Raw genomic sequence first — 14,474 nt, 5'->3', positions numbered from 1 at the left:
AAAAAAAAAAAAAAAACACCTAACTTCTTGGAATCTCAAACTACACATCTGTAAACTGAAGGTTAGACAACATTTCTTCCATACTTAAATTATATGATTTAATATGCAGTCTTGGACTATCTTTATTATTAAGCAAAATTTACATTCTGTAAAAAAAAAGAAAAAAAAAGAATTCTGGCCTCTATCCACCAGAAAATGCCAGTAGCACTCCCCTCCCCAGATGTGAAAACCAAAAAATATCTCTTAATACTGCAAAACATCCCTGGCAACAGATCACCCCAGTTGAGAACTACTGCCCTATATCAAAGCTCAAAATTGACTAAAGAAAAAAAACTAACACGTTGCCATCGAGTCGATTCCAACTTATAGCAACCCTACAGGACAGAGTAGAACTGCCCCATAGCGTTCTGAAGGAGTGGCTGGTGGATTCAAACTGCCAACCTTTTGGTTAGCAGCCAAGATCTTAACTACTGCGCCACTAGGGCTCCCAAAATTGACTAGCCCCATTCATATCCTCAGAGATAGCAATCTTTTTTAGTTCCTCAATTTTAATTATAAGCAAACAAAAAATTAACAGATATCTGAGAAATATATCTAACATGAAAGCAGAAATCAAAATAAACGAACAAAGAAAAGCAGCAAACAAAATGAAGCAACTCAGAAGAAACAGATTATGTGCAAAAGAAAGAAACTCAAAACTATCAGCACACTGGAGAGATAAGAAAAGTTATTGCATCCATAAAATGGCAGGATGCTATGTTTAAAAAGAAATATTCGAAAAACAAAAGACAATTCTTGGGTATTAAAAACATGATGGTAGAAATGAAAATTTTCATAGAAAACATGGAAGATAATATTGAGAAAATCTCCCAGAAAGTAGACAAAAAACAAGGAGACAGAAAAGAGAAGACAAAAGATGAAAATAAGAGAATCAGTCCAGGAGATCCAACAACCAAATAATAAAAGTTCCAGAAAAAGAAAAAAGTAGAGAAGAAATTATCAAAGAAATAATTCAAGAAAATTTTCAAAATTAGTACATGCACTACACACTGAAAGGGCCACTGAGTACCCAGCACAATAGATGAAAATAGATCTGTAACAAGATAGGAGGCCTAGTTTGAGATTTCACAGAAATCGGACTAAAAGATGATTTTACAAACCTCTGGGCTGGGGATGGGGGAAACATGCCAAGGACAAAGATTTAGAATGGCTTTGGACTTCTCAATAACAGCAATACAGCAATAAGACAATAAAGCAATACCTTCAAAATTAAAAAGGAAAATTATTTGCTATCTATAAACTACTAATCAATTGGGAGGACAGAAGTAGACATTTTCAGACGTGTAAGGTGTCAAACATTTACCTCTCATTCATCTTTTCTCAAGAAGCTACAAAAGGATGTGCTCCATCAAAGTAAGAGGAAAATACAGGCTACAGGAAACAGGAGATCCTTACCAAGAGAGGGAGGACAAGGTTCTTATAGAGAAGACCATGTTAAAAATTCTAAAAGGATCTTGCAGGGATTATGGAGCTAAAAAATGTTACGCAGTCAACTGCAAAGAACCAAACTCTGAACTCTTAAAAGAAAGTCAGAGTAAGCTAAGTGAAATATAAAGGTAAAAAATATATATATGAAGGTAGAGACGCCAGTCCAAAGGCTGTTGCAAGAACCAAAATATCACATTGATATTTTATTTCCAAATGAAAATGGAAGAGGAAGGAATACATCTGAGTGTCATTGAAGAGGTAAAAACTAGGGGATGTGATGACCAATTACGTGTGAAAGATGAGAGTGAGGAAAATTTTCAAAAATAATTCTGAGCTTTCTAGCTTGAGGCAAATGAGTGTTCCATCATTAAATGCGATAGAAGACACAGAAGGAAGAGACAGAAATTTGGAGGAAACAATGTGTTAGTTTATTGCCTGTTGGATGTGACCTACAGCCACATGGAAAACTCCAATAAACAAATGGAAATAGGGAATAATGGAGAGAAGTTAAGATATAGAGCAGTGCTGACCAATAAAACTTCCTGCAATGATGGAAATGTTCTATAGCTGTGCTATCCAACGCATTAGACACTAGCCTCATGTGGCTACTGAGTACATGCAGTGTGACTGGTGCACAGAGAAACCAGGTTTTAATTTTATTTATTTTTAACTAATTAAAATAGCCACATATGACTAGTTGCTACCATATTGGACAGAGCAGGGCTAAAGACTTAAAGCTGATTTACATTGTCTTCCGTCTGTTTTCTGATACACACAAATTAAGTTTTACATTTGATTTAAATTATTCAAGTAGTTTAAAAACATCACCCAGATTAGTATATTACAAAACTGAACAATTATGATCCATCCTCAAATGGTATGATTACATTCTTTGAAGTAATTATTAATTCCATTTACAAATCAAAACCAAGCTGAGTAGAAAATGCAGGGTCTGGCAAGCTGCCACTAAGGTACAGTCCCAAAACAAAGCATGCATGGATAAGGAGGCCTCATTTGAGACCTAGAGCTCCACTCTTCAGAATACTGACCTCTCCGTCACTGTCAGATATCACAATGAATGCATCCTCAAATTTACGCTTCCTCTTCAAACTGACAGAAGTGCTGGTTTCTGCATCCTTCTTCGCCAAACTCTGAGATTCAGAGGCTTCCTTAACTTTTTTCTTTCTCCGTGGCATCCTTTTCTCTGAAATACAAAGACAAATTTTTATTCAAAGTAGAAGTTTTCTATATGCTATTTAATTTAATCATGTAAAAGAAAAAGATACCTATCTAATCAAAAGTAAAACCAGATTTCTGAACTTGTCTACTATTCATTAAAAAGTCTATTTTTTCTGTAGAATAAAAAAAAAAAAACACACATATACATATACAACACATATATCATCTCTATGGTGAAATCTGAAGAGCAATAACATAATAGTTTATCCAAAATTTAGGATATACAATAACACAATCATTTACCCTAAATTCTTATACAATAACTTAGACTTCTAGTTCTCAATCTTTTTTTAAAATTATTATTATTGTACTTTAGATGAAGGTTTACAGAACAAACTAGCTTCTCATTAAACAATTAGTACACATATTGTTTTGTGACATTGGTTACCAACCCCACGACATGTCAACCATCCCCCTTCTCAACCTTGGGTTCCCTATTGCCAGCCTTCCTGTCCCTTCCTGCCTTCCAGTCTTTCCCCTGGGCTGGTGTGCCCCTTTAGTCTCGTTTTGTTTTATGGGCCTGTCTAATCTTTGGCTGAAGGATAAACCTCAGAAGTGACTTCATTACTGAGCTAAAAGCATGTCCCGGGGCCACACTCTCAGGGTTTCTCTAGTCTCTATCAGGTCAGTAAGTCTCGTCTTTTTTTGTGAGTTAGAATTTTATTCTACATTTTTCTCTAGCTGTCTGAAACACTCTATTGATCCTTGTCAGAGCAGTCAGTGGTGGTAGCCAGGCACCATCTAGTTGTGCTGGACTGAGTCTGGTGAAGGCTGTGGTAGTTGTGGTCCATTAGTCCTTTGGACTGATCTTTCCCTTGTGTCTTTGGTTTTCTTCATTCTCCCTTGCTCCAGACAGGGTGACGTCAGTGAAGTATCTTAGATGGTCACTCACAAGCTTTTAAGACCTCAGATGCTACTCACCAAAGTAGAATGTAGAACATTTTCTTGATAAACTATGTTATGCCAATTGAACTAGATGTTCCCTGAGACCATGGTCCCCACAGCCCTCAACCCAGCAATTTGGTCCCTAAGGGAGTTTGCATGCGTCTATGGAGCTTCCATGACCTTGCCTTGGACAAGCTGTGCTAGCTTCCCGAGTATTGTGTACTGTCTTACCCTTTACCAAAGTTATCACTTATCTATTGTCTAGTGTTTTTCCATCCCCACACCTTCCCTCCCTCGTAACCATCATAGATTCTTTTTGTGTGTAAACCTTTTCATGACTTTTTATAGTAGTGGTCTCATGCAGTATTTGTCCTTTTGTGATTGATTTACTTCACTCAGCATAATACCCTCCAGATTCATCCATGTTGTGAGATGCTTCACAGATCCATTACTCTTCTTCATCGTTGCGTAGTACTCCATTGTGTGTATGTACCATAGTTTGTTTATCCATTTGTCTGTTGATGGGCATCTAGGATGTTTCCACCTTTTTGACACTGTGAACAACGCTGCAGTGAACATGGGTGTGCATATGTCTATTCGTTTGATGGCTCTCATTTCTCCAGGACATATTCCTAGGAGTGGGATTGGGATTGCTGGATCATATGGTATTTCTATTTCTAGCCTTCTAAGGAAGTGCCATATTGTTTTCCAAAATGGTTGTACCGTTTTGTACTGTTTCTCAATCTTGAATACACATTGAAGATTACCTGAAAGATTATTTAAAATGAAAAATGACTGCTAACAGGTTCAGGGTTTTTGGGGGGCTATGAAGATGTTCTAAAATGATGTAGTGGTAATACTTGTACAACTCTGTGAATATACTAAAAACAAAACAATTGTACACTTAAAATGGGTGAATTTTATAGTATATGAAATACTTTTCAATTAAAAAAAAAAAAAACCCACTGCCATCAAGTCGATTTCAACTCAGAGCAACCCTAACTCATAGCGGCCCTAAAAAAATTACCAACGCCCAGGTCTCACTACTTTAATCATTCTGGGGTGGTGCCCAGATCTCTTTTTTATAAAAGCTCCCAAGGAGGAATGACATCAGCAAAAATTGTTAAGTAGGGGAATCTAAATTCTGTCCCTCCATAAAAGTAAAACAAACTTGCAAAAACTCATAGAATCAATTTTATCAAAATTCTAGAAATGAAAACTTTATTGCAACCAGGTGAATACTGAATGAAGAAAGAACAGCTGAATCTCAGTAAGAGAGGTCTGTAGTACAGGCAGTCCCCAGGTTATGAATGAGATCAGTTCCTAAGTGTGTCTTTAAGTCAAATTTGCAGGTAAGTTGGAACAGGTGCATACAGTTCTTATTTAGCCGCACTTTAGCGCAAGAAAAGGCTTGAAGTCTTTTCAATGATTTAAAATCTGCACGTGCAACAAGTGAAGGTGGTTGTGATGAAGAATTTGTTGTGAGGAGGGGTTGGTTCAATCGTTTCAAAGTGAGGGCAAATTTACACAACATTAATGGGCAAGTACAGAGTTGTCCATAAATCGATGTTCCTAATCCAGGGACTTGCTGTATTTTAACTTACCCTAGCCCCATCCCCCACTCCCAAGCCCAGCCAACATTCCTGGTACAGGTTCCTAGCACTGGAGGGAGCAGAATGGATCTTATTCTGAATGAACTGTGGTTGTGTTTTTCACCTTTCTGGTGGGTCCCTCAAGGACCAGCTCAAAGGGCTTGCCTTTATTTTGCCTAACCCAGGACTCTTCCCAGGGCTGAAGCAACTACCTGAAGGCATTTGTCAAAAACACTTAAAGGCAAATTTATTAACTGCTGTGACTATGAGTCGGAAATGACTTGACAGCAACTGGTTTGGTTTTTTCGGTGATGACAACAAGGGGTTAACAGCTAGGTCGAATAATAGACTAACCAAAGAGCTTCAAAGGAAGAACTGGGGAATGAGAACATTTGAGGAACAAGGACTTTGAAAGGCACTCACATATTCCTGGGAATCTAGAAGGCCTATACACACATCCAGAAAAGACCTGAGAAGGCCCTAAGCTTGCACTCCTGACTGACCTTCAGGTTATTCATAAGCAGGAAGTGAAGGCTAAAGCAGAGTTTAAACTTCCCAGGTAAGTGTTAAAGACATGCCCCAAGATACACAGACTCCCCTGCAAAGACTAACCTGATGTCATCGAGTCAATTCTAGCAGATTCTTATTGTTGTTGTTCCATGCTTTGAAGGAAATCTCTGTCAAATAACTAGTTGACAACTAAGTTTACAGAACAGAGACAGAATACAGACCTAACAAAATTAGTTCAGAAAAGTCACCAAACAACTACAACAAGCAGCAACAACAAACCATAGCAGGGGAAGAGAATCTCCAGAAGTTCTACATTACACTATTCAAAATGTCCAGTTTTTAACAAAAATTATGAGGCATGCAAAGAAACAAGAAAGTATGGCTCATACTCAAAAAAACAAACCAAACTTGTTGCCATCAAGTCAATTCCGACTCATAGCGACCCTACAGGACAGAGGAGAACTGCCCCATAGTTTCCAAGGAGCGCCTAGTGGATTCAAACTGCCGACCTTCTGGTTAACAGCTGTAGATCTTAACCACTGTGCCACCAGGATTTCCATACATAGGTGAAAAACATTAACAAAAACTGTCTCTGAAAAAGCTCAGAAAGTAACTTTAACTATTTTAAATAAATTCTGAGAGGTAGAGAAAACCTTGTACAAAAGACTAAATGAAACCATGAGAACAATGTCTCACCAAATAGAGAGTATCAATAACAAGATAGAAATTATTTAAAAGAACCAATTAAATCCAGGATTTGAAAACCGCAATACCTGAAATGAAAAATTTACTAGAGGGAATCAACAGTACAGATGAACAGCCAGAAGAGAGACTCACCAAACTTGAAGACAGGTCAATTGAGATTGTCCAGTCTGAATAGAAGGGGGGGAAAATCATAAAGAAAAATAAACAGAGCCTAAGACCTGTAGGACATCATTAAGCATACCAATACACACATAATGGGAATCACAGAAGAAAGGGGGACAGAGAGAGTATTTAGACATTAATGGCCAAATAGTTCTTGAATTTGATGAAAAACATAAATTTACACATCTAACAAGCTTAACAAACCCACGGTAAACTTAAAGAGATCCACACCAAAACACATGATAATCAAACTGTTGAAAGACAAAGACAGTAAGAGAATCTTGAAAGCAGCAAGGGAGAAGCAACTGGTCACATTCAAGGGCTCCTCAGTAGGATTAATGGCTGATTTCTCATCAGAAACCGTAATGGCCAGAAGACAGTGGAATGATATATTCAAAGTGCTGGAAGAAAAAAAACTGCTAACCAGCAATCCTATATCCAGCAAAACGACCCTTCATAAATGAAGAAGAAATTAAAACTTTTCCAAATAAACAAAAACTAAGAGACTTTGTCCCTAGAAGACCTATCCTACAAGAAATGCTAAAGGAAGTCCTTTGAGCTAGAATGAAAGGGCACTAGACAGTAACTCAAATTCACTTGAATAAAGGACACCAGTAATGCTGTTTACAAAAGTATGTTAACATAACCCAAAATCCAACACACTGCGATCAAGTCGATTCTGACTCATAGCGACCCCAAAGGGTTTCCAAGGCTGTAAATCTCTATGGAAGCAGACTGCCACATCTTTCTCCTACAGAGTCACTGGTGGTTTCGAACTGCTGACCTTTCGGTTAGCAGTCGATCACTTTAATCACCGTGCCACCATATAAAAGTCACTTTTACTTTTGGTTGCAATTTCTCTTTTTTCCCTATATGATTTAAAAGACAACATCATTAGAAAATAATTATAAATCAGTGTTGATGGGCATAATGTATAAAGATATAATTTGCAACAATAACAACATAAAGGGGGAGATGAACCTATATTGAAGCAAAGTTTTTGTATACTATTAAAACTAAGATAGTATTAATTTGAACTAGATTGTTATAAATTAAGACATTAATTGTAATACTCAGCGAAGTCACTAAGAGAATAACGCCAAAAATAAAGTATTCTTTTTTTCAGTAAGTGGTCTTCTGGTTATTGTAAGTTTTGGATTAGATTCCAAAGTTGTGACAAAGTTGATTCTGTCAGTTTTTGAACAGTTTATAGTTGTTTCAGTGACAGGAACTGATTCTTTGAGCATTCTATTCTACCATTTTTTATGACATCATCTTCCACATCTGTGAATTTTCCAGATTCCTTTTGTTATTGACTTCTAATTCCATTCCATTGTGGCTGGAGAAGATACTTTGAATGATTTCAGTCTTTCCAAATTTACTGAGGCTCATTTTGTGACCTAACATATCGTCTACCATGGAAAATGTTCCACAGGCACGTGGAAAGAATGAGTATTTTGCTGCTGTTGTATTGAGTATAGTTTTATATATGTCTGTTAGGTCTCTGGTTTATAGTAATGCAACAGGAAAAAGAATGTTTGCTCTCACCACTTTCATTCAACATTGCACTAGAGGTTTTAGCTGAAGAAAACAGGCAAGAAAAAGAAAAGCCATTCAGACTGAAAAGAAAGAAAACTATCTCTATTTGCAGATAACATAATCTTGTATATAGAAAATTCTAGGTATCCACTAAAGAACTATTAGAACTAATAAATGAGTTCAGGAAGGTTTCAGGGTACAAGATCAACATACAAAAATCAAATACATTTCTATAAAGTGGCACTGAAAAATCAAAAACATGAAACTAAGAAAACAATTCCATTTATAAACCAAAAACCCACTGCCGTCGAGTTGATTCTGACTCATAGCAACCCCATGTGTCACAGAGTAGAACTGCTCCACAGGGTTTTTCTGGCTGTAGTATTTACAGAAGATCACCAGGCCTTTCTTCTGCAGCACTTCTGGGTGGGTTCAAATTGTCAACCATTAGGTTAGCAGTCGAGAGAAAACTGTTTGCACCACCCAGGAATCTATTCCATTTATAATTGCATTAGAAAAGAATAAAATACATAAGAAAAAATTTAACAAAAAAGTACAAAAATTACAACTTGTACAAGGCAAGGTCACAGAAGCTCCATAGACGCATCCAAACTCCCTGAGGGACTGATCTGCTAGGCTGAGGGCTGTGGGGACCATGGTCTCAGGGAACATCTAGTTCAACTGGCATAACATCATTTATAAAGAAAATATTCTACATTCTACTTGGATGAGTAGCATCTGGGGCCTTAAAACCCTTTAAGCGGCCATCTAAGATACTCCACTGATCTCACCCCTTCAGGAGCAAGGGAGAATGAATAAAACTAAAGATAATAAGAGAAAGATTAGTCCAGAGAACTAATGGACCACAACTACCATGGCCTCTACCAGACTGAGTCCAGCACAACCAGATGGTGCCCGGCTACCGCCACTGACTGCTCTGACAGGGATCACAACAGAGGGTCCTGAACAGAGCTGGAGAAAAATGTAGAATAAAATTCTAACTCACAAAAAAAGACCAGACTTACTGGCCTGACAGAGACTTGAGAAACCCCGTGAGTATGGCCCCCAGACACACTTTTAGCTCAGTAATGAAGTCGTTCCTGAGGTTCACCCTTCAGCCAAAGATTAGACAGGCCCATAACAAAATGAGACTAAAGGGACACACCAGCCCAGCAGCAAAGATTAGAAGGCAGGAGAGGACAGGAAAGCTGGCAATAGGGAACCCAAGGTCGAGAAGGGAGAGCATTGACATGTCATGGGGGTTGTTAACCAATGTCATAAAACAATATGTGTACTAACTGTTTAATGAGAAGTTAGTTTGTTCTGTAAACCTTCATCTACAATTTAAAAAAAAATGCAAAAATTATACTTGTAAAATTACAGATCACTGCTGAAAGAAATTAAAGAAGAAAGAAGATCTAAATAAATGGAAAGACATACTATGTTCATGGGAAGACTTAATACGGTTATCATAACAATATTCCCCAAACAGATTCAGCAAAATCCATAATAAAATCCCAGCTGGCATTTTTGCAGAAAAAGCTGACCCTAAAAATCACATGAAAATGCAAGAGCCACAGGATAGTCCAAACAACCTTGAAAGAGAAGAACAAACTTGGAGGATTCATACTTCTTGATTTCAAAACTCATTACAAAGCCACAGTAATCAACGCTGTGTGGTACTGGCATAGAACAGACACACAGATCAATGGAATAGCATCCAGAAATAAATTCTTACATTTATGTTCAACTGATTTTTGACAACGGTGCCATGACAATCTAATGGAGAGAACAGTCTCTTCAACTAATGGTGCTGGAACAACTGGATATTCACATGCAAAAAAAAAAGACAGACATTGGACCACCTATATCACACCATATACAAAAACCTCAAAATGGATCAAAGACCTAAATTTAACAGCTAAACTATAAAATGCTTAGAAGAAAACCTTGAATTAGATAATGGTTTCTTAGCTATGACAGTAAAAGTACAAGCAACAAAAGGAAAAACAGACCAACTAGATATCATCAAAATTTAAAATGCTTGTGATTCAAAGGACAGATCAAAAAAACGAAAGTACAGCCCACAGAATTGGAGAAAATATTTGCAAAACATGTATCTGACAAAAGACTTGTATCTAGAATGTATAAAATACTCTTATAAAAATCAATAATAAAAAGACAAATAACCCAATTAAAAACAGGCCAAAGGATCTAAAAAGATTTCTCTAAAAATTATTTACAAATAGTGATTAGGCATATGAAAAGATGCTCAATATCATTAATTATCAGGAAAATGCAAATAAAAATCACAATATATCCCATTTATATTCCAGAACAGGTGAATGAATCTATAGAGATAGAAAAGATTAGCAGTTGGGTAGAGCTGGGAGACGGGAATGATAGCCAACGGTACGGCGTTTCTTTATAAAGTGATGAAAAACTTCTAAAATTGACTGTAGGGATGGTTGCACCTATTTGTGAGTTGTACACTTTAAATGGGTGAATTGTATGGTATGTGAATTTTATCTCAATAAAGGTGTTATTTTTTAAAAAGACAAAGATTAGAAAAAAGTAAAACTGTGTTTATTCAGATATGATTGTATATATAGAAAAATCCAAAAGAATCTACAAAGTAATAAAATAATAAGTTAAATTTAGCAAGATCACTGGACACAAAAGATCAATACACAACAACTTTAATTTTATATATCACCAATAATAACAAAATGAAGTTTTAAAAATACTACTTACGATAGCATCAAATATTTAGGAATAAAGCTTTAAAAAGATTTGCAAGAATTCTACAATGAAAACTACATAACACTGTTCAGAAAAATTTTAAAAGCCCCAAGTAAATAGACAGATATACTATGTTCATGGAAGACTCAATATTGTTAAAATGGCAATTCTACCCAAGTTGATCTATAGATTCAGTATAATCCCAGTCAAAATTATAGCAAACAAAATTTTTCTTCAATTGACAGATAGGTTCTAAAATTTATATAGAAAGGCAAATGATGTAAAACAAAACAGCCAAGGCAATCTTAAAGACAAACAAAAAAGCTATAGGACTAACACTATGAGATATCAAGGCTTATGACAATATGATACTGGTAAAATGGTAAACAAACTAATGCAACAGAATTGAGAGTCTAGATACAGACCTACACCTATGGTCACCTTATTTATGACAAAGGTGCTAATGTAATTTGGTAAGAAAAAGATGGCCTTTTCAGTTTATAGTGATGAATCATACAAAAAAAATACCATATGAAAAAAATGAACCTATACACTTGATCGGTGTTCTACTTCCAAAAAATCAGCCACCGAAAATCCTAGAAATCACAGTTATACTGACATACATGGGATTGCCATGAGTCAAAATGTACTTGACAGTAACTGGTTATACACTTAATCATATACAAAAATTAATTATAAATACATCAAAGAGCTAAATATAAAAACATATGCAATAAAACTTCTAAAAGAAAACAGAGGAAAATATCTTCATTATCTTGAAAGAGGCAGAAATTTCTTAAACTGGCCACAAAAAGCACTAACCATTCAATATTGATAAACTGGACTTCCCTGAAATTAAGAACTCCAAACATTTAAGTAGTTATCAAAACACCATTAACAGAGGGAAATGGCAAGCCGCACAATGGGAGAACACCTATGCAATATAGGTATCCACCACAAGATTTGTATTCAGAATATATAGAGCAATCCCAGACATCGATAAGAAAAAACAGACAACATAACTATTTTAATGGAAAAGGACTTTAACAAGGCTTCATAAAAAAGCATATTCAAGTGCAAAATGACGGTCTAGGCAGAAGCACCACGCCGTCCCTCCACAGCAAAGATCTGAAAAACTAAGCCAAACAGAGAATACAACAATCCTGAAACCCTAAAACATCAAATGAAGAGATAAAGAACTCAGTCAAGCACCAAATGGAGTGAGAAAACTGACAGAGAATGGAGAGCGAGGAGAGATTCATGCAGAGGTCCCCTACCAGCTAACGCAGCATGGATCCGCCATCTTGGACTACCATCAGAGACCAGCAAACAGGAGTACGAGAAAGCAGCCTCACGGAGCATCCAGTGGGAGACAAAACAACTGGTAATTTGCAATATACACTTTCCCACTGCCCACCCTTCTTCACCCCGACTCGGCCTCCTCTGCTTCCCACGGCCACAATCTCTTGACCGGGAAACACCGGCTGCTTGGATTCCACACACCTGAACAGGCGGCTCTCTGAGTGCCATTTGTTGGCTGCTGGTGTTGCTTTTTTCTGCTTCTTTTGATTTCTTCCTTGCCTCTTGCCACCTCCCCCGCCTTCCACTTGAGTACCTGGCTCCGGGCACCAGCTTTGCTTCTTCCTGAGGGGCTGCAGAGCTCTGGTAATTTGTGATATACGCTTTCCCACTCCCTACCCTTCTTCACCCACACTCGGTCCCCTCTGCTTCCCGCGGACACAGTCTCTTGTCCAGAAACACCAGCCCGCACTAGCTGGCTCTCTGAGTGCCATTTGTTGGCTGCTAGAGCTGGCTCTCTGAGTGCCATTTGTTGGCTGCTAGTGTTGCTTTTTTTTTTTCCTGCTTCTTTTGATTTCTTGCTTGCCTCTTGCCACCTCCCCCGCCTTTCACTCGAGTACCTGGCTCCGTGCACCATCTTTGCTTCTTCCTGAGGAGCTGCAGAGCTCTGTTCCAGCGTGAAGCTGCTTCCCAGTCTGGGCTGCCACGCTGGTGGGATCCCGGGGCTTTTGTTCCTTTGTTTTGAATTGTTTCTTTGTTTTCTTTTCCTTTTCTTGGGTTGAGAGCCCTTTCTGGCCAGGCGGAGCTGGGTGGCAAGGAGACTCTCCCTCAGCTTGCACAGACGTGCAGAGGGATCCCTGAGAACATTTCTTTTCTCATCGTTTTTTTTTTTTTTTCCTGTTTTTTCAGGGCCTTTGTGTTTTTTTTTTTTTTTTTTTTTAATTTGTTTTGTTTTGTTTTCCCTCTTTTTTCCTTTTGGTTTTTCTTCATCGCTCACTTTCTCGTCTCTCTATATCTTCCTTCTCTTTCTGTTCCCTGAATACCTGGTGTCAAATAACTCTATGCCTTCTAGCCAGGCTGTACTGCAACAACTGACAGCGACTTCCCCAGACCTCATAGCTGCACTGGTGGGATCCCTGGGAACTTTGCGGTTCTTTAACCTTTCCAATTTTTATTTATTCATTCCTTTCTTTCCTTCATCTTCCCCTTTCTGTTTTTCTCCATTTCATAGTCTCTCATCTCTCCACTCCAACGGCAAGCTCCCTAGCATTCCTTTTTGTTTGTATGTTTTTGGCCCCTGTTCCTCTCTCCTCTCTCCCACATCCATCTTTGCTCCACACATAACAATCTCCCCGCTACATCCTGCCTACCTGCACCGTGCGCTTGACATCACACCACCAAGCAGCACAGGCACGGCCTACTGGAACCTGCCCTGCAATGATTACCGACCCGCTCTGGTGGCTGTAGTAAGTGCCAAAAAGAACCCGTGCCAGTAACTCCTCTTCAACTAGACCTGCCCTGCCATACCATATCTGAGTGACTGACCCTGACGATTGAAGAAGGAGGCAAAAAGTATTGTGCCCACAGACGAGCAAACAACAAGGAACACACAGTCCACCTGCTCAGACACAGTCAAATTTTAAAAAAAAAAGGGACGAAACAAACAAATCTACAGTCAAAAAACGAGAAAAATAACTACTGAATATCCCGAAGACAGCAGACAGTATCAAAACACTTACAAAAACAGGACAGGATAATTCCAGTAGGCATCCAAAATAAAACACCAGATGACTCTCCTGTGGAAGAAAACGCACTAGAACTACCTGATAAGAAATTCAAACCTCTAATACTCAGAATTCTCCAAGAACTGAGGCAAAAAGCTGACAAACATGAGGAAAAAATAGACAAATTCATGGAAAATACAAAAACTTGGAAGAATTCAGAAAAATAATGCAGGAACAAAATGCCAAATTCACAACTAGAAATTATACAAAGACAACAATTAGAAATCCAAAAGATAAACAACAAGATTTCAGAAATGATCAGTGTCATAGAAGGGCTGAGAAGCAGATTTGAAACGGTGGAAGACAGGATTAGTGGAACTGAAGACAAACACTTGGATACAACTTTGTTTGAGGAAAACAAAGAAAAATGAAGAGACCCTGAGAGTTATGTGGGACACAATCAAAAGTAAAAATCTGCAAGTGATTGGAGTTCCACAACGGGGGGAGAAAACAGAAAACACAGAGAGGATCATTGAAGAACTGCTGACAGAAAACTTCCCCAATATCATGAAAGATGAAAAGCTGGCCA

At 37.8% G+C, this 14,474-nt stretch overlaps 1 protein-coding gene across 3 annotated transcripts in view; it reads right to left on the bottom strand.

Annotated features, from left to right (window-relative positions):
• UIMC1 (ubiquitin interaction motif containing 1) overlaps positions 1 to 14,474 on the bottom strand; it is a 170,442-nt gene that overhangs the window by 100,076 nt on the left and 55,892 nt on the right. For all 3 annotated transcript variants that reach the window (XM_023726482.1, XM_004371160.2, XM_023726481.1), the window contains exon 2: positions 2,538 to 2,692. In XM_023726482.1, the coding sequence (XP_023582250.1) occupies positions 2,538 to 2,684 (147 nt within the window). In that variant the 5' untranslated portion in view covers positions 2,685 to 2,692. The remainder of the gene's footprint in view (positions 1 to 2,537; positions 2,693 to 14,474) is intronic.

Source organism: Trichechus manatus, unplaced genomic scaffold (assembly GCF_000243295.1).
Source record: "Trichechus manatus latirostris isolate Lorelei unplaced genomic scaffold, TriManLat1.0 scaffold00011, whole genome shotgun sequence".
Lineage (NCBI taxonomy): Eukaryota > Metazoa > Chordata > Mammalia > Sirenia > Trichechidae > Trichechus > Trichechus manatus.
This window is presented reverse-complemented; position numbering and strand designations above follow the sequence as displayed.